The sequence below is a fragment of the Mobula hypostoma genome, chromosome 31 (assembly GCF_963921235.1).
Source record: "Mobula hypostoma chromosome 31, sMobHyp1.1, whole genome shotgun sequence".
Classification (NCBI taxonomy): domain Eukaryota; kingdom Metazoa; phylum Chordata; class Chondrichthyes; order Myliobatiformes; family Myliobatidae; genus Mobula; species Mobula hypostoma.
Window position 1 is genome coordinate 8,334,048 of NC_086127.1, and position 24,302 is coordinate 8,358,349.

General features: G+C 47.5%; 1 protein-coding gene across 1 annotated transcript in view; it reads left to right on the top strand.

Annotated features, from left to right (window-relative positions):
* Positions 1-23,897, top strand: part of LOC134339932 (uromodulin-like) — a 43,946-nt gene extending 20,049 nt beyond the window's left edge. The window contains exons 4-8 of the mRNA XM_063036719.1: positions 475-622; positions 1,770-1,846; positions 13,900-14,047; positions 22,869-22,945; positions 23,815-23,897. Coding sequence (XP_062892789.1) covers positions 475-622; positions 1,770-1,846; positions 13,900-14,047; positions 22,869-22,945; positions 23,815-23,897 — 533 coding nt within the window. The remainder of the gene's footprint in view (positions 1-474; positions 623-1,769; positions 1,847-13,899; positions 14,048-22,868; positions 22,946-23,814) is intronic.
* Positions 23,898-24,302: the final 405 nt, after the last annotated feature.

The window sequence follows — 24,302 nt, forward strand, 5'->3', positions numbered from 1 at the left end:
GGAAAATCCCGCTCGCAGAAAGGGTCTGGGAATATACATTCCCCACAGTAGTCCCGCCCAGGGAGGGCGGGAATGGGAAGGCTTTAAAGCGGGCCGCGAAGTTTGAATAAATCTCTTTCATCGCAACTCTAACTCACCGACTCCGTGTGGTTATTCTAACGTTGTGTGTAGCACATCGCTACAATACCTTTTTAAAAAAAGGATCATCTAAGTTTGGACCATACAAATTAACCAAAACAACTTTTCTGTTACAGATTGTTACTTTAAGAATTAAAAATCTACCATTAGAATCTGATTCAATATCCTGTTGAATAAATATATTAGGTTTAATAAAAATAGATACGGCTATTGGAGCATTATTAGCTGTCTGGGATTGGTGACAGTGGAGTACATATGGGAGTAGTTGGGGGAAATAAGAGGCTGGGGAAACTGAGCTGAACTTACATTCCCACTGAACATCATTCTGTCCCTCAGCTGCAGACTCCGCACTCGCTGATCCATGTGTAACCCACACCGTCCTGGATCAGCCCTGGAGGAGCACAGATTGTAACCACACTGAGTGTACTGGTGGACAATGGATGGGTGATGAATATCTTGAAGTTGGATGGTACAGATTTAACAGGTAAAGGGAGGAGATCATCACTGAGGAACTGGACGCAGAAGGGGAATGTAAACACGGGAACAAGGGGTACAGATTTAACAAGTTATGTGAGGTACAGATTTAACATTTAATGTAATGGTATGGATTTAACAGGTAATGTGAGGAGATAATCAGTGAGAAACTGGACACAGAGGGGAATGTAAACAGGAGAACAAGGAGAAATGTCCACTCGCCTCCTCTCTCACCCCCAAACAGTCCTTCCTGGTGAGGCACCACTTCACCTGCAAATCTCTTGGGGTTCTCTACTGTATCTGGTGCTCCCAATGTGGCCTCATTTATATTGGTGAGATCTGATTTAAATTTGGGGACTGCTATGTCGAGCACCTCTGCTCTATCTGCCAAAAGCAGAATTTCTCGGTGACCAACCACCTTAATAATATCCTTATTCTCATTCCGACATGTTGGTCCATGGTGTCATTTTGTGCCATGATGAGGCCACTCTTCTGGTAGTCTCCAACCTGACGGCATGAAATTTGATGTCTCCTTCCAGTAACTTTTCCTGTTCTTTTTCTTTTTTTCTTTTCCCCTACTCTATCTTCTTCTTCTGTTCCCCATTCTAGCCTCTTGTCTCCTCTCACCTCCCTATCACCTACACCGGTCCTTTCGTCCTTCCCTTTCTCCTATGGTTCACTCTCCTCTCCTATCAGATTCCTTCCTCTCCAACCCTTTATCTTTCCTACCCTCCTGGCTTCATCTATCACTTTCTAGCTGTCCTCTTCCTCTCCCCCAATATCTTATTCTGGCATCTTCCCCCTTCCTTTCCAGTCCTGATGAGGGGCCTTGGTCTGAAACATCAACTGTTCATTCATTTCCATAGATTCTGCCTAACCTGCTGAGTTCCTCAAGCATTTTGTGTGTGTTGCTCAGGAGAACAAGTGGTGTGCAATGGGGAACTGCAGGGAGGCTGGCGTTATAGGGAGTAAATATAGGGAGAGGAGTGATCCCACATTCCAGAGAGAGAGAAGGGGAGAGAGAACAGAAGGAAGATTCCCAGCATCGGGACAATACTCACCAGGGAAACAGGTTACGGACAGAATCGGACCCATTTCCTGGTCTCTGTGGATAAATATGCTAAATTCAGCATCTGACTCTCTGATTGTTGTTTCAGTTCCAGGGGACAGAAGATTCCTGAGACGGCCGTTCAGGGTCATTGCAGCTCCGGGAAGAAACCAGGGTGGTTAAATGGTAAGTTCATACCAGTGGGGCTCAATTACTTTCAGGGGAGAGTCGGACTGACAATCTGGATGTCTACAGAGTAATCCCAAATCCCTTCTCCCCTTTGCTGAAGTCCACAACCATTCGCTTGGTCAAGTTGATGCTGAGTGTGAGGTTGGCTTTGTGACACCAGTCAACCAGCTGAACTGTCTCACTGCTGTAGGCCTCCTCACTGTCACCAGACACTTTACCAGCAACAGTGATGTCACCTGTGAATTTGTATCTAGTGTTCGAGTTGTCCTGATTTCCAAATATTAAAATATATATTATGTAGAAATATAGTCATAGTCATACTTTATTGATCCCAGGGGAAATTGGTTTTCGTTACAGTTGCACTAACCAAGAATAGAGCATAGATATAGCAATATAAAACCATAAATAATTAAATAATAGTAGGTAAATTATGCCAGGAAATAAGTCCAGGACCAGCCTATTGACTCAGGGTGCCTGACCCTCCAAGGGAGGAGTTGTAAAGTTTGATGGCCACAGGCAGGAATGACTTCCTATGATGCTCAGTGTTGCATCTCGGTGGAATGAGTCTCTGGCTGAATGTACTCCTGTGCCCAACCAGTACATTATGTAGTGGATGGAAGACATTGTCCAAGATGGCATGCAACTTGGACAGCACCCTCTTTTCAGACACCACCGTGAGAGAGTCCAGTTCCATCCCCACAACATCACTGGCCTTACAAATGAGTTTGTTGATTCTGTTGGTGTCTGCTACCCTCAGCCTGCTGCCCCAGCACACAAGAGCAAACATGCTCACACTGGCCACCACAGACTTGTAGAACATCCTCAGCATCATCTGGCAGATGTTAAAGGACCTCAGTCTCCTCAGGAAATAGAGACGGCTCTGACCCTTCTTGTAGACAGCCTCAGTGTTCTTTGACCAGTCCAGTTTATTGTCAGTTCGTATCCCCAGGTATTTGTAATCCTCTACCATGTCCACACTGACCCCCTGGATGGAAATAGGGGTCACCGGTGCCTTAGCTCTCCTCAGGTCTACCACCAGCTCCTTAGTCTTTTTCCCATTAAGCTGCAGATAATTCTGCTCACACCATGTGACAAAGTTTCCTACCATAGCCCTGTACTCAGCCTGATCTCCCCTGCTGATGCATCCAACTATGGCAGAGTCATCAGAAAATTTCTGAAGATGACAAGACTCTGTGCAGTAGTTGAAATATGTACAGTATACCATGATTAATTACAATGGCTTTGAATATTCTTCAGTGTCTCTGAATATGAGTAGACCAGAGGGTGGAGTTTCACTAATTGATGGACACATCAAGGGAAGATTTGTGAACGACACCATTTTACAGTGGATCCTGTAATATTGTGCAACAGAGTTTTGAGCTGATTCACTGGCTCCCCATCCGTCTACCTGTCCTTTCTGTGGCCGGAAGGGATCAATGTACCCTGTTTAAATCGAGTAGGAGGTGTTGCCGTCCCTGTTTGAGTATCTGAAGGGGTTTGCTCCTCGGGTTTTCAATGCTCTTCTGCCCCGTGCTCCTGATATATGGTCATGCAGTATGGAGCTGTGGGGAGGTGGGAGCGGGTGGGTTGCTTAGGGAATCTACTGGTGGGCTCGCTCCTGGGCCTGGCCAAGTTGGCCACTCACGGGTTTAGGTGGGAGGCAGCTAAAGGCTCTGCCCGAGCCAACTGCCTGCCCCTCTTAGAGGTTACACTTGTGCTCAAGTATCCTTGGGGAGGGAACAAGCAGTCACTATGGGCACAGTGGGGGAGTTCCAAGAAAGGTGAGCCCTCCAGAGAATTGAGTTATTGTGGGTGATAGTAACCATATTTTATTGAAATTGTAACTAGTTTTCTAAATCCCTGAGCATTGTGTGTTTTGCGAGAAAACTCAGCGGGTCCTGATACGTATTCCCCGCTTAGTGTGGGACCGAGTACAATTTACAATGTTTATAAACCTCATTGCAGGTCCCCATCCCGGCTTGGGAGAGGGGGAGGTGACCAGGACCGTCTACTTCACTGATGGTGACGACACCTGTGACCAGAGCCAGGAGATCAGGGTGAAAAACTGCTCCGGTTACTTTGTGTATCGACTGTGGCCAACACCGGAAGCTGATGCTGTCTACTGTATGAGTAGGTCACCATTTCCTGTTGGCGCAGGGGTATGGGGAAATGTTGGTGTGTCCGATGGAACAGCGCAGCGGAACAGGCCCTTTGGCTCCATCCTCAGGGCATTCATGGGGACATGCTGAATCTGCTCAAACCCTAATGAAGTTGACCCACTTTGTGTGCCTTCTTTGTGATTGCATCAAAGTGTTGAGCCCAGGACAGATCCTCTGAGATGTTAACACCCAGAAACTTGAAACTGCTCAGCAATGACCTCCTCAATGAGGTATGTTGTGTGTTGTGTGTTCTCCTGACTTCCTCTGCCTGAAATCCACAGTCAGTTCCTTGGTCTTGTTGGCGTTGAGTGCGAGCTTGTTGTCGCAACACCAAGTGGACCAGCTGATCGGTTTCACTCAGGTATGCCTCCTCATTGCCTTCCACAGAGGAGATCATTCCAAGCAGAGGTATGTGGCAGTGGCACAAAAGGGAAACTTAAACAGAATACACAGTGCCGTGTTATGGTTACAGAGAGTACAGCGCAGGTCTTCTCCGAGGATCAGCATCTTGTCATGACAGAGAGGCTGGTGAGCTCCTGAGATCCCGAGAACGATGCCATCTGGAGTTTATCCCTCTGGCGCTTCGCTCCAGGTACGGTCACCCATGTCTGTAAGGTCAAGTGGGGGGAGGTTCCAGGCAAAGAGCGATCCAACCAAGACCTGAATGGTGGAGCTGGCGGAAGATGACGACACATCACAATGGCAGTGAAGGCAGAGGAAAGCTGCGTCAATGAAGGGTCCCCGTTGTCTGCACTCCATGTCACTGGACCCTGACCCCAACCTGTTAAAGACCGTGTGGTGGCTGCCCGTGCATCAGCCACCCCATGTCAAACAAAGTCATGTACATGCGTTCTCCATTCAGGGAATTCACCCTGACATCCCGGATTCAGTTCTGTGGTGATGAGCGAGTGGCGAAGGGGACAGGATTGTGAGATCTGGAACCACAGTCGCCACTTCCTTCGTGTATCCTGAAATGGCCTCTGAAGACCCACCGTAGACAACCCCTTAGGAGAAATTCATACTCGACTGGAGTGATCGCACTGCTGCTGCCGCACTGCAGGCTGGGAGAACAAGAGTTTGTCATTCAGCAGATGAGATTCTGACAACAGCATGATTGAGGATGTACTTGTCCCCAAGCTTTGTATCTTCTGCCCCATGTATAACTCTCGCTTCGGCTAGCAGCTTAATATAGGGGATGATAGCCCCCGGCCCGGCCAAACTTAAGAGATCTCATTAAGGATGCTGCACGATGTGTCCCCTGTTACAAATCAGTACCACGAAATAACAAACAGTACGCAATATGCAATTACTTGATTGAGCTTTATAATTAATTTGTCTATATGGTTAGTATAGAATCAAAAAGAAAAAGGGCCCATTCTCATGAAATAAGTCTATTGCGCAAGGCTGGAGCTCACTGATAAGGCCGTTCATCCACCATTTACCTCCTCCATTCGTCGCTGACCTTCGCTCCAGGTCCAGTCTGTCCAGCGGTCTACCAACTCTCTCCATTCACATCTTCTCTCCTCGTCCCTCCCTGGCAAAAGACCGCGTAATTTTCCCGGCTCCCAGACACATAAGAAAGAACAACAGCCAGCTCATTAGCAAGCATAACCCATTATCTCTAGTCATAACCCAAACATTGCTGCTACAGAGAAACCATTACCTCAGCAGTGAAACCTTACAGCGTGTTACACGTGGAAAGGGGGAGAAGAGACAATGTCCCGGCTGGGTTGGGTCCTCGATGATGTTGGCTGCTCTTCTGAGGCAGCAACAGTTGAGACAGAGTCCACGGAGGAGAGGCTGGTTTCTGTGGAAGGCTGGAATGTGTCCACAACTTCAATATTCAGGATTGTTTGTTGCCATTCCTCTTTGGGTATATTTAAAGCGGAGGGTGATAGTAAGGGGGGAAAGGTTACGGGGAGAAGGTTGGGAGAAATAATAAATCAGCTCTGATGGAATGGTGGAGCAGACTCGATGGGCCAAATGCCCTAAATCTGCTCCAACGTCTCATGGTCTATTTGAAGCACAATTAACAGCAAAATCGCCGTTCTCCTCCGGTACTCAAGTGTAAAGGAGAATGAAATGATTGCTACTGGGGATCAGCTGCAAATTAAAACAAACAGAATAAGCATAAAAACCATAATAAATACAATCATTATAAATACGTAAGATTAGCTTGTATGGACAGGCTGATTCTATGTACATAAAGTGATGTGAGGTACAGGAGTAACTGTACAGAAGGTGACTGACAGAAATTGATCAAGTGTTGCCCATAGCTCCCTGCGGTTCTTGCTGCCACCCTGAACAACTCTGCAGAGTCACTTTCAGAGAGCTGGGAAGGTGAGCAGTGAGAAGGTCCAGAGGAGGTGCACCAGAATGATCCTGGGAGTGAAAGGGTTAATGTGTGAGGAGTTGTACTCGCTGGAGTTTAGAAGAATGAGGGGAGATCATGTTGAAATCTACTGAATATTGAAAGACTTAGAATGGACGCAGAGAGGATGTTTCCTATACTTGGAGAGTCAAAGACCAGAGGGCACAGCCTCAGAAGAGAAGAATGTCCCTTTAGAACAGAGACGTGAAATGTCTTTAACCAGAGGGTGGCGAATCTGTGGAATTCATTGCTATGGATGACCAGAGACCAATTCATTGGGTATATTTAAAGCAGAGGTTGTTAGTTCTTAATTAGTCAGGGTGTCAAGGTTACAAGGAGAAGGCAAGAGAATGGGGTTGAGAGGGATAATAAATCATTTGTGATAGAATGGCAGAGTAGATGGGCTGAATGGCCCCAATTCTGCTCCTATGTCTTCTGATTTATGAACGTTCACCAAAATCCCTGCGCTTTGCCATGTGAAACCTGCTGCAGTTTTCCAGAAAGACTGGGTGTGAGCTTTGGATGTGACCCTGGAGAGGGGAGGAGGAATTTTGAAATCACAGATCCACAGACTGACACCCCTATGAAGGAGTGGGAGGCACCACTTTGTTGAACCCTCTTCTCCATCGACCACAACAGACAGGATTTGCCAGTGTCCACCCATTTGAATTCTACTTCTCATTTCCATTCCAACATGTCGGTTAATGGCCTCCTCTACTGCCGTGATGAGACCACTCTCTGGTTGGAGGAGTAACACCTTATATTCCATCTGGGTAGCCTCCAATCTGATGACATAAACATCAATTTTTCTAACTTCCAGTAATTTCTCCCTTGTTACCTTCTCTCTTATTTCATTTCCCATTCTGGCTCCCCTCTTACCTCTTCTCTTCACCTGCCCATCGCTTCCCTCTGGTGCCTCTCCTCCTTCCCTTTCTCCCATGTTCCACTCTCCTCTCCTATCAGATTCCTTCTCCTCTGCTTGTCACCTTTTCTTTTCCACCTTCCACCATTTTTCCCCACTTACCAGCTCTGAGCTGCTCACTTCATGCCCTCTACCCACACACTGAACTTCCCCCTCACCTGGTTTCACCTATCACCTTCCAACTTGTAATGCTTCCTGTCCCCTCACCATCTTACTTTATGTTCTTTCCCCTTGCTTTCCAGTGCTGATGAGGAGTCTCGGCCCGAGACATCGACTGTTTATTCCCCTGCATGGTCGCTGCCTGATTTGCTGAGTTCTTCCAGTATTTTGCGTGTGTTGCTCTGGCCTTCCAGCATCTGCAGAATTTCCTGTGTCTATGATATCCTTCTCCATAACTATTTTAAAGTTGGTAGAATTATGTTCACTGGGCACAAAAGCTCATCAAGAGACACTGCCACTATTTGCCATACCACATTCCCCAGGAGGAGTTCCGGTGTTGCACCCTCTCCAGTAGATCCCTCTATATATTGGTCAAGGACAAATTTCTCAAATTCCTCTCTGTCTAAGGCTTTCAGACTCTGGTTGTCCCAGGCAACATTAGGAATGTTAAAATCTTCCAATGCCACTACAGGTGTCCCCCGCTTTTCGAACGTTCACTTTACGAAACCTCACTGTTACGAAAGACCTATATTAATACCCTGTTTTCGCTTTCAGAAGGTGTTTTCACTGTTACGGAAAAAAAAGCAGCGCGTGAAAAAATTAGTGCGCGATAAAAGGCAGCGCGCGCCCCGAGCAGCCGCTCTCCCCCGGATTCGGAACTGCATTCTCCCCGGCATTGCTTAAACATGTGTCTGTGAGCAGTCATTTGCAAGATGAGTTCTATGGTGTCGGAAAAGCCTAAAAGAACTCGTAAGGGTGTTACACTTAGCGTAAAACTAGACATAATTCAGCGTTTTGATCGTGGTGAACGAAGTAAGGACAATGTGAATTTGGCTTGTGGAAGCTGACGAACATGATGTTGAAGAGGTTTTGGCATCCCATGACCAAGAACTGACAGACGAAGAGCTGATGCAATTGGAAGAAAAAAGAATAACAATCGAAACTGAATGAGTAATGATAAAGTACGACTTTAATTTTGAAAGGGTACGTCGGTTTAGGGGATATTTGCAGGATGGTTTGAGTCCTTACAAAGAACTGTGTGATAGAAAAATGTGCAAGGCTCAGCAGTCAAGCAAGCCTTCCGCATCAGCCACAGCAGACAACGAACCTGGACCTTCGACATCGAGGCGGGCAGTCATAGGAGAAGATGAGCTGCCTGTTCTAATGGAAACAGATGACGAGATGACACCCCAGTGTCCCACCACCCCAACCCCCAGGCCACGGACAGATACCGATTCGCGGAGAATGCAATGATAGCCGAGAGGCACACAGCACATCTTTAAGAAAAAAGCTGATATAAACATGCTAATTAGTTAGGTGCCGCTAACCCGTAATTGTCAGCCCAGATCAAAGAAGACGCAATCGGAAGTTGGCACTGATCTGGGCCAACAATTACGTGCCGGGTGGCACCTAATTAATTAGCATGTTTATTTCCGCTTTTTTCTTAAAGATGTGCTGTGTGCTTCCCGGCTACCGCTGTACAATGCTTCGCGGCAATGTATCGCTGGGCAGCCTGGAGGGTGGGGGCCACTGCACCACCCAACCTCCAATGACTCAGCCTAACACACCATCATCAGTGTGCTCGGTGCTGTCTTCCCAATTCTCGTAAGTGATACTGCACTGTACATACATTATTTCTACTTTATATAGGCCGTTTATTTTTACATTTTATTTGGTATGATTTGGCAGCTTCATAGCTTAAAGGTTACTGGAGAGCGCTTGCGCCATGTTTTTGCCAACAGCGCTTGCGTGAGATTTTCGCTACGGAGAACAGTTCAGTAATGATTGTGGAAAAGTATTTCTACTTTATATAGGCTGTGTATCTATCATATCATGCAACACACATCAAAGTTGCTGATGAACGCAGCAGGCCAGGCAGCATCTCTAGGAAGAGGTACAGTCGATGTTTCAGGCTGAGACCCTCATCAGGACTAACTGGAGGAAGAGGGAGTAAGAGATCTGAAAGTGGGGGGGGGAGGGGGAGATCCAAAATGATAGGAGAAGACAGGAGGGGGAGGGATGGAGCCAAGAGCTGGACAGGTGATTGGCAAAGGGAATATGAGAGGATCATGGGACAGGAGGTCCGGGGAGAAAGACAGGGGGAGGGGGATCCCAGAGGATGGGCAAGGGGTATATTCAGAGGGACAGAGGGAGAAAAAGGAGAGTGAGAGAAAGAATGTGTGTATAAAAATAAGTAACAGATGGGGTACGAGGGGGAGGTGGGGCATTAGCGGAAGTCAGAGAAGTCGATGTTCATGTCATCAGGTTGGAGGCTACCCAGACGGAATATAATGTGTTGTTCCTCCAACTTGAGTGTGGCTTCATCTTTACAGTAGAGGAGGCCGTGGATAGACATGTCAGAATGGGAATGGGATGTGGAATTAAAATGTGTGGCCACTGGGAGATCCTGCTTTCTCTGGCGGACAGAGCGTAGATGTTCAGCAAAGCGGTCTCCCAGTCTGCGTCGGGTCTCGCCAATATATAAAAGGCCACATCGGGAGCACCGAACGCAGTATATCACCCCAGCCGACTCACAAGTGAAGTGTTGCCTCACCTGGAAGGACTGTTTGGGGCCCTGAATGGTGGTAAGGGAGGAAGTGTAAGGGCATGTGTAGCACTTGTTCCACTTACACGGATAATTGCCAGGAGGGAGATCAGTGGGGAGGGATGGGGGGAACGAATGGACAAGGGAGTCGCGTAGGGAGCGATCCCTGCGGAATGCGGGGGGGGGGGGTAGGGAAAGATGTGCTTAGTGGTGGGATCCCGTTGGAGGTGGCGGAAGTTACGGAGTATAATATGTTGGACCCGGAGTCTTATCGACTATTGGTGACTGATAACACAATCACATCAGAGTGTCCATCCCCTTCTTGTTTCTAGGTTCTACCTGTATGGCCTTCCCAGATGATTCCTCCCAATAATATTCTCTCTGAGGGTCACTCTGCTTCCTCTCTTACCAGCATGATGGTCACACGGGGAGCATTGAGCTGCCAGTACTTGTCCTTCTGTCAGTCAGGTATCTGTGGCGAGACCTGACGCAGACTGGGAGACCGCTTTGCTGAACACCTATGCTCTGTCTGCCAGAGAAAGCAGGACCTCCCAGTGGCCACACATTTTAATTCCACATCCCATTCCCATTCTGACATGTCTATCCACGGCCTCCTCTACTGTAAAGATGAAGCCACACTCAGGTTGGAGGAACAACACCTTATATTCCGTCTGGGCAGCCTCCAACCTGATGGCATGAACATCGACTTCTCTAATTTCTGCTAATGTCCCACCTCCCCCTCGTACCCCATCTGTTATTTATTTTTATACACACATTCTTTCTCTCACTCTCCTTTTTCTCCCTCTGTCCCTCTGACTATACCCCTGGCCCATCCTCTGGGTTCCGCCTCCCCCCTGCTTGTCTTTCTCCCTGGGCCTCCTGTCCCATGATCCTCTCGTATCCCCTTTGCCAACCACCTGTCCAGCTCTTGGCTCCATCCCTCCCCTTCCTGTCTTCTCCTATCATTTTGGATCTCCCCCTCCCCCTCCCACTTTCAAATCTCTTACTAGCTCTTCCTTCAGTTAGTCCTGACGAAGGGTCTCAGCCTGAAACGTCGACTGTATCTCTTCCTAGAGATGCTGCCTGGCCTGCTGCGTTCACCAGCAACTTTGATGTGTGTTGCTTGAATTTCCAGCACCTGCAGAATTCCTGTTGTTTGCATTTATCATATCATTCCTGCTTTTACTATATGTTACTATTATTTTAGGTTTTATGTGTTATTTGGCATGATTTTGTAGATTATTTTTTGGGTCTGCAAATGCTCACAAAATTTTCCCATATAAATAAATGGTAATTGCTTCTTCGCTTTATGACATTTCGGCTTACGAACCATTTCATAGGAACACTCTACCTTCGGATGGTGGGGGAATTCTCTGCCACAGAAAACAGTTGAGGCGAGTTCATTGGCTATATTTAAGAGGGAGTTAGATATGGCCCTTGTGGCTAAAGGGATCAGCGGGGTATGGAGGGAAGGCTGGTGCAGGGTTCTGAGTTGGATGATCATCCATGATCATACTGAATGGCGATGCAGGCTCAAAGGGCTGAATGGCCTACTCCTGCACCTATTTTCTATGTTTCTATGTTTCTATAATATTCTCTCTGAGGGTCACTCTCCTTCCTCTCTTACCTGCATGATGGTCACACAGGGAGCATTGAGCTGCCAGTACTTGTCCTTCTGTCAATCAGGTATCTGTGGCTATGGTATCCTGGTCCTCAGATACATCCCACACACAGAGTTCACCCGCCTTATCAGTTAAGCCTTTGATATTGAAACACATGTAGTTTAAATCAATGGGCTTGTCTCCATTTACTGTGCTTCTGTCTGTCCATCCTAAGGAGTTAAGTTTACCCTCATTGCTCACAGTATCATCCCCTGAATTTTCATCAGTCCCTTGAATGCTCAGATTCCAAGCCCCATCATGCTTGCTTAAGCCCTTCTGCCAGAAGAGAAATGTACAAGAGTTTTGATGGTACGGTATATCAGTCTGTCTATGTGCATCTCTCTCACAGCTCCAGTTTCCCACTTTTAATCCTGACTTCCGGTACACTCAGTGTGGAGTTTTGCACATTCTTCCTGTGGATGTGAGGGTTCCCCTGGGAGCTCCGGTGTTCTCACATCTCAAAGATATGCTGCTTGATCGGCTGCTGGAAAACACCCCATGGGTGTAGTTAAAGTCAGGAGGGAGCAAAGTGGTATTAATGGGCAGGTGAAAGAGTGAATAAGCTGTAGGGTGCCTGGAAATGTCTTGATTAGTAAAGGCATCAAAGGTTATGGGGAGAAGGCAGGAGAATGGGATTGAGAGAGATAATAAATCTTCTATGATTGAATGGTGGAGCAGATGATTTATTATGTTGTGGTCTTGGGGAAATATGCAGAACGGTGGGGGAAAGTGGTTGGGATGAGAGGAATGGGATTGTTGACATAAAAACCATCATGAGCAATGGTCTTCTTTGTGAAAATGGCTGGATGGTGGGTGAGCGATCAGGCTGAGTTCAGATGTAGGGTTGATCTGGGTTGTGTTGTCATTTAATGGACAGTAATGTGAATCAGAATTGGAGTAACCACACACAATGTGGTTACAGGAGCACGTCAGAGGCAAGGATCCTGTAGAGAGTACCTTGCATGTTGCAACAACAGTGCCAGGACTGAATTATAGGGGTAGGTTGACTATGTTAGGATTTTATTCCCTGGAATTTAGGAAAGTGGGGAGAGATTTGATAAGGGCACTTGAAATTATGAGGGGTACAGATAGTATAAATGCAAGTAGGCTTTTCCCACTGAAGTTGGGTGAAACTAGAACTACACGTCTTAGGTTTAGGTAAAATATTCATAGGGAACCTGAGAAGGAACAAGTTCATTCAGAGGTTGGTGCAAGTGTGGAACGAGCAGCCAGCAGAAGTAGTGGATGGGAAGTTGATTGCAGAATTTAAGAGAAGTTTGGATAGGTACATGGATGGGAGGGGCTTGGAGGGCTGTGGTCCATGTGCAGGTAGATGGGACTTGGCAGAGTAACAGTTTGGCATGGATTAGATGGGCTGAAGGGCCTTTTTCTGTGTTGTCATGCTCTGTGACCCTACAACCTCAGATCTCAACTCTGCTCCTGTTTCTGAGTTGCTCTGCTCTTCATGAACTTAGTTCATAACCTACATTTGCACAATCCTCATCTACCTTCGGTTCGCTGCCCTCACTGATCCCGCTAATAAATTTATGCCCCCTCTTCTCCCATCCACTCCCTCCCCCACCTGGTCTCACCTATCAGCTGCTATCTTGTGCTTCTTCCCTTCCCCACCCCCACCCTACCTTCTTATTCTGGCTTCTGTCCCCATCCTTTCCAATCCTGACAAAAGGTCTCGGACCAAAACATTGACTGTTGAATCCCCTTCTGAGATGCTGCCTGATCTGCTGTTCATCCAGTGTTTTTTTGTGTGTTATTGAGCAGCACCCTGGCAGCTCGACACCATAGTAGCTTGTCTGATCCCCACTTCCAGAACACTCACTAACTCCACCACTAATCCACGGTAACAACAGTCTGTAACTTTTACAGGCAACACTGCAGGAACTCACAAAGTCACCTTCCAAACCCATGATATCTACCAGCTAGAAGGATGGGCAGCTAATGTATACGAACACAATCGGCTGGAAATTTACTTCAAGCATAAATCAGCCTGACTTGGAAATACATTACCATTGCTGGCTCAAGATCTCAACACGACCTTCTAAAGATCATTTCTGGCTGGATACTTGCTGAGCCGGAGAAGCTCATGTTCCTTCATTGAATAAAAAGAAACACTTTGGTTTGCTAGGATAGAGGGTGCAGATGGGGGTTGTTGGAGGAGAAAGAGGATGGGGATCGTGAACTGTACATTAACACTGAATATCATTCTGTCCCTCAGCCACAGACTCCGCACTCGGTGATCCATGTGTAACCCACACCGTCCTGGATCAGCCCTGGCGGAGCACGAATTGTTCCAATGCTGAGCACACTGATGGGCAGTGGAAGGGTGATGAATATCTTGAAGTTGGATGGTACAGATTTAACAGGTAATGTGAAGAGGTAATCACTGAGGAACTGGACACCAAAGGGGAATGTAAACAGAGAGTGGGGATGTAACAGAGGGTTCATCCGTTCTATGGGTAGAACTCAAAAATATGAACAGAACATAATTTGTGGGATTTTTTGACCAACACACATCAGTTGTACGGGGTCATTAAGGAACAGATATGCAGCAGACTAGGGGAAGTTGTAATTACAACAGGGTTATTGCAGTGGGTAGACACAAAATGCTGGAGGAACTCAGCAGGGAAATGAACAGTCAATGTTTCAGGCTGAGGCCCTTCATCAGGACTGCAAAAGGAAGGGAGCAGAAGGCAGAACAGGAAGGTTCTGCCGGTGTAGCCTCCTCTACATTGGTGAGACTCCACTCAGACTGGGGGCTGCTTCATCCAGGATTTATGCTCCGTTTGCCATGAAAAGCAGGATCAGCCGGTGGCCACCCATTTCAATTTGACTTTCCATGCCCATATTTAATATCTGTCCATGGTCTGCTCTTTTGCCACAGTGATTCTAAACTCATGTTGGAGAAGCAACACTTCATATTTCATCCGGTAGCCTCTAACCAGATGGCATGAAAATCAGTTTTTATAATCACTCTTCCCCCTCTCTTTTTATATTCCTCATTCTGAGTTCCCTTTTACCCTTTGTCTTATTGTCCCTCACCTTCATGACCTGTCCATCCCCTCCCTTGTTCCCCTCCACCTTCCCTTTATTACATGCTCCACTGTCCGCTCCTGTTAGATTCCTTTTCTCAACCCTTCACTCTTCTGCCAATCATCTCCCAGCTTCTTGCACCATTTCCCTTCCTCCATCCGCCTGACTTTCCCTTCCCCTGGTCTCACCTATCACCTTCCAGCTTGTACTCCTCCCACTCCCCCCACCTCCTAATTCTGGCTTCTGATCCCTTCCTTTCCAGTCCTGATGAAGGGTCTCAGCCTGAAACATTGACTGTTCATTTCTCTCCATAGGGGCTGCCTCACCTGCTGAGTTCATCCAGTGTTTTGTGTGTGTTCCGCAAGATTTCCAGCATCTGCAGAATCTCTGGTGTATATGATTTGATGTAGTGGGTGACTTCAACTTCCCTGATATAGGCTGGGACCACCTTAGGTTGGAATGGGGCAGATTTTGTTAGATGCACCCAACATAATTCCTTCAACCAGTGTGCTGATTGTCCAATAAGAGAAGAGTCCATACTGTACCTGGTGTTGTGTAATGAGCCTGGCCAACAACTCCACTTTTAAGATAGTTATGTAAAAGGTATAAGGATCTTCTGGGAGAGTATTAAATTGTAGTAGGGTAGACAACAAAAATAGAAGACAGGATCTAGGGAGTACAAGAGATTCTGCAGATGCTGGAAGTCCAAAGTAACATACACAAAATCCTGGAGGAACTCAGTAGGTTCGGCAGCATCTATGGGGAGGAATAAACAGATGACATCTCGGTTCAAAATGGTGACTGCTTATTCCTCTCCATAGATGCTGTTTGATCTGCTGAGTTCTTCCAGTACTGTGTGTGTGTAACTAGGAAGAGTTGGGGCCCCAGAAAGCTACAGCACAGAAATGGGCCCAAGGGTCATTTGCATGCCAAATCATTTGAACTGCCTAGTCCCACTGACCTACACCAGGACCACTGCCATCCATATCACTCCCATCCATGTACCTATCTCAATTCCTCTTAAATGTTGAAATCGAAATCGCAGCCACCACTTGCGCTGACAGCTTATTCCACACTTTCACTACACTCTGATTGAAGAAATTTCTCCTCATGATCCCCCTAAACATTTCACCTTTCACCCTTAACCCATGACTTCCAGATGTACTCTCATCAAACCTCAGTGGAAAAAGCCAGCTTGCACCTATCTACCTCTCATAATTTAGTACTGTATTTGTTTGTTCGTTCGTTATGTGCCGTGTTGTATGAGATGGGTGATCATGGTCTTTTCATGACCGTGATTGTTCTTGGCAAATTTGTCGACAGAAGTGGTTTGCCATTGACTTCTCCTGGGCTGTGCCTAACAACTCTCCCCTCAATCTTCTATGAATAGGTTAGAACTTTATTAACTAGAACAATGTTTCCCTATAACTCAGGTCCTCTGGTCCCGGCAACATCCTTGTAAATTTTCTGTACTGTTTCAATCTTATTTACATCTTTCCTGGAGGTAGGTGACCAAACCTGTACACAGTACAAAAATCGGGCTTCACCAGTGTCTTGTACAACTTCAACATAATATCCAAACTCCTGTACTCAATACTCTGATGTATAAAGGCCAATGTGCCAAAAGCTTTCTCTACAACCCTATCTAACTTTGACGCCACTTTCAATGAATTACAGAGCTGTATTCCTGGATCCCTTTGTTCTACCACACACTTCAGTGCCCTACTGCTCGCTGTGTAAGACCTACCCTGGTTGGTCCTCCCAAAGTGGAACACCTCACACTTGGCTGCGTTAAATTCCATTTGTAATATCTTAGTCTATTTTTCCTGTCGGTCCAGATCCATGGCAAGCTTTGATAGTCTTCCTTGCTCTCCACTGTTCCCCCAATATTGGTGTCAAATGCCAATTTGCTGATCCAGTTAACCATATTATCATCCAGTTCATTGATATAGCTGACAAACAACAATGGACCGAGCACCGATCCCCATGGCACTCCATGAGTCACAGGCCTCCAGTCAGGGAGGCAATCATCCACTACTACTCTGGCTTCTACCGCAGACCCAATTTCTAATCCAATTTACTACCTCATCTTGAATGCCAAGCAACTGAGCCTTCTTGACTGACCTCCCATTTGGGACATTGTCAAATGCCTTGCTAAAGTCCATGTAGACAACATCCACTGGCGTGTCTTCATCAACTTTCCCAGTAATCTCCTTGAGAAAACCCTTTAAGATTGGTTAGACTTGGTCTACCACACACATAGCCATGCAGACTTCCCCAAATTATGCCCTATCTATCCAGATACTCATATATCCAGTCCTTAGAATAACTTCCACCTATAAAAAGGACCGAACTATAATTTCCTGATTTATTCTTAAAGTCTTTCTTAAACAGCAAAACAACATTAGCCGTCCTCCAGTACTCACCTGTCACTAAGGATGACTTAAATATCTCTGCAACAGAAGCAAAAAATTCTGTTTAAGATCTGCCCCATCTCTTTTGGCACCATGCAAGGATGACCATTCTGATCTTCCAGACGATCGAGTTTGTCTCTTGCAATCCTTTCACTCTGAGCATATCTGCAGAAACCCTTAAGATTCTCGTCACCTTGTCTGATAGAGCAACCTCATGACTTCTTTTAATTCTCCTGATTTCTTTCTTAAGTGTTCTCTTGCATTTCTTATAGTTCTCAAATACCTCTATTGTTCTTAACTGCCTATAACTGTGATGCACTTCCTTTTTTTCCTGAACCAGGGCCTCAAGATTTCCTAAACCTGTTATCCTTGCCTTTTATTCTGAAGTAGGATTTAATCAGGCTGGAGGTCTGTTAAGTAGGGATACATTCTGGGACTGCTTTTTGTGATAATACTGGGGTAAAAATGTGAATGGATAGGTTAGTAAGTTTGCTAAATATGGAAAGATAGTTGGGATTTTGGATCGTGTAGAGCAGGGGTCCCCAACCTTTTTTGCACCGTGGACCGGTTTAATATTGACAATATTCTTGCGGACCGGCCGACGGGCGGGCGGGGGGGGGAGGGGGGCGCAGTGGTGGAGGGTGTTCAATTGCAACAGTGCGTGACAGGGAATGAGAAAAGGTGCAGCTGACTCATATTGGTGCATATCGCCAAATTATATCGTTTCCTTGCGGCCCGGTAGCACATCTTTGCACATCCTCTACACCAGTGGTTGGGGACCACTGGTGTAGAGGATTGCCAGTAGATAGATCAATTCAAGATAAGGACAGAGAAATAGTAGATTGGAGTCCAAGTATGAGGTGCTTCATTTTGGGAGATCAAATACAGACAGTGCAGTTACTATCAGGAACCTTGACAGTGTTGCCGTACAGAGAGATCTTGGGGTCCATAGCTCTCTGAAAGCGACTGCTCAAGTTGACGGTATAGTAAAGAAAGCATGTGACATGCTGACCTGTATTTGTCAAGGGACTGAGTTCAAGGGTCAGGAAGTTGCGTTGCATCTTCAGACTCTTTTGGAGTATTGCTTTCAATGTTTGTTGTATTGTAGGAAGGACGTGAAGCTTTTTGGAGAGGGTGAAGAAGAGGTTTTTGATGATGCTGCTTGAAGTAGAATGCGTGTGCTGTGAGGAGACTTACGTTGTTTTTTACGGAGCAGCAGAGGCCCGACAGAAAGTTTTAAGATTGAGGAGCACAGATCGAACTGACAGCCGGTGTCTTTGTTCTGGGTTCAAAATGTTTAATGTTAATTATACATTTGAGGTGAGAGAGAGTAAATTCAAAGCAGATGTGCAAGGCAAGATTTGTTTTACATAGAGAGCAGTGGGTCTCTGGAATGCACTTCCAGGGATGGTGTTGGAGGCAGAAGTGATGGAAGCTTTTAAGACTCTCTTAAATAGGCACATGAATGTGCAGTGAATGGAGGGTTATGAACCAAATTGGGTTTTTAATTTGTTTGTTCATTATCTGCCCGTTGTGTGACATGGACGATCATGGACTATCTATGAGCATGATTGTTCTTTGGCAAATTTTTCCACAGAAGTGGTTTGCCATTATATTCTTCTGGGCAGTGTGTTTACAAGACGGGTGACCCAGCCATTATCAATACTCTTCAGAGATTGTCTGCCAGGCGTCAGTGGTTTCATAACCAGGACTTGTGCTATGCACCGGCTGATCATACCACCTGCTCCCATGCCTTCATGTGACCCCGGTCGGGGTGGGGGGGATGAGAGGCAGGTGTTACACCTTGCTCAAGGCTGACCTGTAGGCTAGCGGAGGGAAGGAGAGACGCTTTTACATCCCACCACCCAGTATTGAATTACGAGCATAATTACTTCACCAAAATTAGTGGGCTAAAGAGTCAAACAACAGGAATTCTGCAGATGCTGGAAATTCAAGCAACACACATCAAAGTTGCTGGTGAACGCAGCAGGCCAGGCAGCATCTCTAGGAAGAGGCACAGTCGACGTTTCAGGCCGAGACCCTTCGTCAGGACTAACTGAAGGAAGAGTGAGTAAGGGATTTGAAAGTTGGAGGGGGAGGGGGAGATCCAAAATGATAGGAGAAGACAGGAGGGGGAGGGATGGAGCCAAGAGCTGGACAGGTGATAGGCAAAAGGGATACGAGAGGATCATGGGACAGGAGATCCGGGAAGAAAGACAAGGGGGGGGGAACCAGAGGATGGGCAAGGGGTGTATTCAGAGGGACAGAGGGAGAAAAAGGAGAGTGAGAGAAAGAATGTGTGTATAAAAATAAGTAACAGATGGGGTACGAGGGGGAGGTGGGGCATTAGCGGAAGTTAGAGAAGTCGATGTTCATGCCATCAGGTTGGAGGCTACCCAGACGGAATATAAGGTGTTGTTCCTCCAACCTGAGTGTGACTTCATCTTTACAGTAGAGGAGGCCGTGGATAGACATGTCAGAATGGGAATGGGATGTGGAATTAAAATGTGTGGCCACTGGGAGATCCTGCTTTCTCTGGCGAACAGAGCGTAGGTGTTCAGCAAAGCGGTCTCCCAGTCTGCGTCGGGTCTCGCCAATATATAAAAGGCCACATCGGGAGCACCAGACGCAGTATATCACCCCAGCCGACTCACAGGTGAAGTGTTGCCTCACCTGGAAGGACTGTTTGGGGCCCTGAATGGTGGTAAGGGAGGAAGTGTAAGGGCATGTGTAGCACTTGTTCCGCTTACACGGATAAGTGCCAGGAGGGAGTTCAGTGGGGAGGGATGGGGGGGACGAATGGACAAGGGAGTCGCGTAGGGAGCGATCCCTGCGGAATGCAGAGATGGGGGGGAGGGGAAGATGTGTTTAGTGGTGGGATCCCGTTGGAGGTGGCGGAAGTTATGGAGAATAATATGTTGGACCCGGAGGCTGGTGGGGTGGTAGGTGAGGACCAGGGGAACCCTATTCCTAGTGGGGTGACGGGAGGATGGAGTGAGAGCAGATGTATGTGAAATGGGGGAGATGCGTTTAAGAGCAGAGTTGATAGTGGAGGAAGGGAAGCCCCTTTCTTTAAAAAAAGAAGACATCTCCCTCGTCCTAGAATGAAAAGCCTCATCCTGAGAGCAGATGCGGCGGAGACGGAGGAATTGCGAGAAGGGGATGGTGTTTTTGCAAGAGACAGGGTGAGAAGAGAAATAGTCCAGGTAGCTGTGAGAGTCAGTAGGCTTATAGGAGACATCAGTGGATAAGGTGTCTCCAGAGACAGAGACAGAAAGATCTAGAAAGGGGAGGGAGGTGTCAGAAATGGACCAGGTAAACTTGAGGGCAGGGTGAAAGTTGGAGGCAAAGTTAATAAAGTCAACGAGCTCTGCATGCGTGCAGGAAGCAGCGCCAATGCAGTCGTCCCACACCATCACCGACTTTATCTGCTCAGGGGATCTCCCATCCACTGCTACCAACCATATAGTTCCCACACCTCGCACTTCCCGTTTCTACCTCCTACCCAAGATCCACAAACCTGCCTGTCCTGGCCGATCTATTGTCTCAGCTTGCTCCTGCCCCACCGAACTCGTTTCTGCATACCTCGACACGGTTTTATCCCCTCTTGTTCAATCCCTTCTGACCTATGTTCATGACACTTCTCATGCTCTTAAACTTTTCGATGATTTTAAGTTCCCTGGCCCCCAGGGCTTTATTTTCACCATGGATGTCCAGTCCCTATATACTTCCATCCCCCATCAGGAAGGTCTCAAAGCTCTACGCTTCTTTTTGGATTCCAGACCTAATCAGTTCCCCTCTACCACCACTCTGCTCCGTCTAGCGGAATTAGTCCTTACTCTTAATAATTTCTCCTTTGGCTCCTCCCACTTCCTCCAAACTAAAGGTGTAGCTATGGGCACCCGTATGGGTCCGAGCTATGCCTGCCTTTTTGTTGGGTTTGTGGAACAATATATGTTCCGTGCCTATTCTGGTATCTGTACCCCACTTTTCCTTCGCTACATCAATGACGGCATTGGCGCTGCTTCCTGCACGCATGCAGAACTCGTTGACTTTATTGACTTTGCCTCCAACTTTCACCCTGCCCTCAAGTTTACCTGGTCCATTTCCGACACCTCCCTCCCCTTTCTAGATCTTTCTGTCTCTGTCTCTGGAGACAGCTTATCCACTGATGTCTACTATAAGCCTGCTGACTCTCACAGCTATCTGGACTATTCCTCTTCTCACCCTGTCTCTTGCAAAAACGCCATCCCCTTCTTGCAATTCCTCCGTCTCTGCCGCATCTGCTCTCAGGATGAGGCTTTTCATTTTAGGACGAGGGAGATGTCTTCCTTTTTTAAAGAAAGGGGCTTCCCTTCCTTCACTATCAACTCTGCTCTTAAATGCATCTCCCCCATTTCACGTACATCTGCTCTCACTCCATCCTCCCGCCACCCCACTAGGAATAGGGTTCCCCTGGTCCTCACCTACCACCCCACCAGCCTCCGGTTCCAACATATTATTCTCCGTAACTTCCGCCACCTCCAACGGGATCCCACCACTAAGCACATCTTTCCCTCCCCCCTCTCTCTGCTTTCCGCAGGGATCGCTCCCTACGCGACTCCTTTGTCCTTTCGTCCCCCCCATCCCTCCCCACTGATCTCCCTCCTGGCACTTATCTGTGTAAGCAGAACAAGTGCTACACATGCCTTTACACTTCCTCCCTTACCACCATTCAGGGCCCCAAATAGTCCTTCCAGGTGAGGCAACACTTCACCTGTGAGTCGGCTGGGGTGATATACTACGTCCGGTGCTCCCGATGTGGCCTTTTATATATTGGCGAGACCCGACGCAGACTGGGAGACCGCTTTGCTGAACACCTACGCTCTGTCCACCAGAGAAAGCAGGATCTCCCATTGGCCACACATTTTAATTCCACATCCCATTCCCATTCTGACATGTCTATCCACGGCCTCCTCTACTGTAAAGATGAAGCCACACTCAGGTTGGAGGAACAACACCTTATATTCCGTCTGGGTAGCCTCCAACCTGATGGCATGAACATCGACTTCTCCAACTTCCGCTAATGCCCCACCTCCCCCTCGTACCCCATCTGTTACTTATTCACACATTCTTTCTCTCACTCTCCTTTTTCTCCCTCTGCCCCCTGAATATACCCCTTGCCCATCCTTTTGGTCCCCCCCCCTTGTCTTTCTTCCTAGGCCTCCTGTCCCATGATCCTCTCGTATCCCCTTTTGCCAATCACCTGTCCAGCTCTCGGCTCTATCCCTCCCCCTCCTGTCTTCTCCTATCATTTTGCATCTCCCCCTCCCCCTCCAGCTTTCAAATCCCTTACTCACTCTTCCTTCAGTTAGTCCTGACGAAGGGTCTCGGCCTGAAATGTCGACTGCACCTCTTCCTAGAGATGCTGCCTGACCTGCTGCGTTCACCAGCAACTTTTATGTGGGCTGAAGAGTCAGTCCGTCTGCTGTACTGTCCCATGTTCTCAGAGAACATGGGGTGTGTGAAGGGGAAATGCAGAGTGTCCAGAATCACCAGTGAATACAATGAGTAAATATAGAGGAAGGGGAGATCCTGCGTTCTAAAGAGAGGAAAAAGGGAATGCAGAAAGGAGAAAGAACAGAAGGGGTAATTCCTGGCATTGTGGACAGGGTGCACGCACAATGGCCCCAATTCCCAGACTCTCCCCAGGTGAGTAAACTCCCTTAGTTCAGAACTGACTCTCTGATTGTTGTTTCAGTTCCGGAGGATGGAAGATTCCCGAGACGGTCGTTCCGCAGGGTCACTGCTCCGGGGAGACCCCAGGCTGGTTAAACGGTAGGGTCAGAGTTTGCATCTGGGTGGTTTGGTTATTTATTTGAGAGGATCAGATACTGATTCAGATCTCTTTGAACACACATCAGGGTGGTGGGGGGGGAAGGTGGAGGAACTTCCACAGTTGTCGGTCACAACAGGGCCAGGCTTTCATCAACAGACAGAAACATCAGGGATGGAACATCACCAGCAGACAAAGATCTGCAGGCAGAGCTGCATTAGTGGTCAGACATATTAGGGAAGGGGATTCACCAGTTGTCAGTCACATCAGGGGTGGGGCTTCACCAGCTGTCAGTCACATCAGGGGTGGGGCTTCTCACCAGCTGTCAGTCACATCAGGGGCGGGGCTTCACCAGCTGTCAGTCACATCAGGGGTGGGGCTTCACCAGCTGTCAGTCACATCAGGGGTGGGGCTTCACCAGCTGTCAGTCACATCAGGGGCGGGGCTTCACAGCTGTCAGTCACATCAGGGGCGGGGCTTCACCAGCTGTCAGTCACAATGGGGTGGGGATTCACCAGCTGTCAGTCACAATAAGGACTGGCCTTCAGCTGTCAGTCACAACAGGGAAAACTGTCAGTTACATTGTGCTCAGGGCTTCAGCTGTTAGTTGCATTGAGAGTGGAGCCCCAGTAGCTGTCAGTCACAACAGGGAATAGGCTTCACCAGCTGTCAGACGCATCTAGGGCAGAACTTCTCCAAGAGACAGATGCATTGTGGGTGGGCCTTTATCGACTGACAAACATATCAGAGGTAGGCTGACACATCAGGGGCAGAGTCTGTGAAACACTGCTTTATAATGGGTCTTGATTCACATTCCCTACTGCACTGTGAGATGAAGTACAGTTTACCATGTTTATAATCCTCATTGCAGGTCTCCATCCCAGCCTGGGAGAGGGGGAGGTGACCAGGACTGTCTGCTTCACTGAGGTTGAAGACTCATGTTCCTGGGACTAGCAGATCAAGGTGAAAAACTGCAATGGTTACTTTGTGTATCGGCTGTGGCCAACATGGGAAACTGATGTTGTCTACTGTACAGGTACGTCCCCAGTGACACGGGAAACTTTGGGACATCCCGTAGAACACTAGAGTAGAGGAATAGGTTCCATGGCTCTCAGTGTTGTACCACCCCCATCCCTGGTGTTAATCCCACCCCTTCCCGTACATCCCTGTGTTGGTTCAGCTCCTCCAATCCTGTTGGGCCTCAACCTTGTATCGAGAGAGAAAGGACAGGAAAAGTGTGGGAAACCACCAGATAAAGGTTTCTCTCCATGGCAGAGGAAGGTGTTGAGGTCGGTACCTCGGACAGTACATGGATTGGAAAGTGGGGCAAACACAGGCTGTGAGAGCAGCTCAGATAGA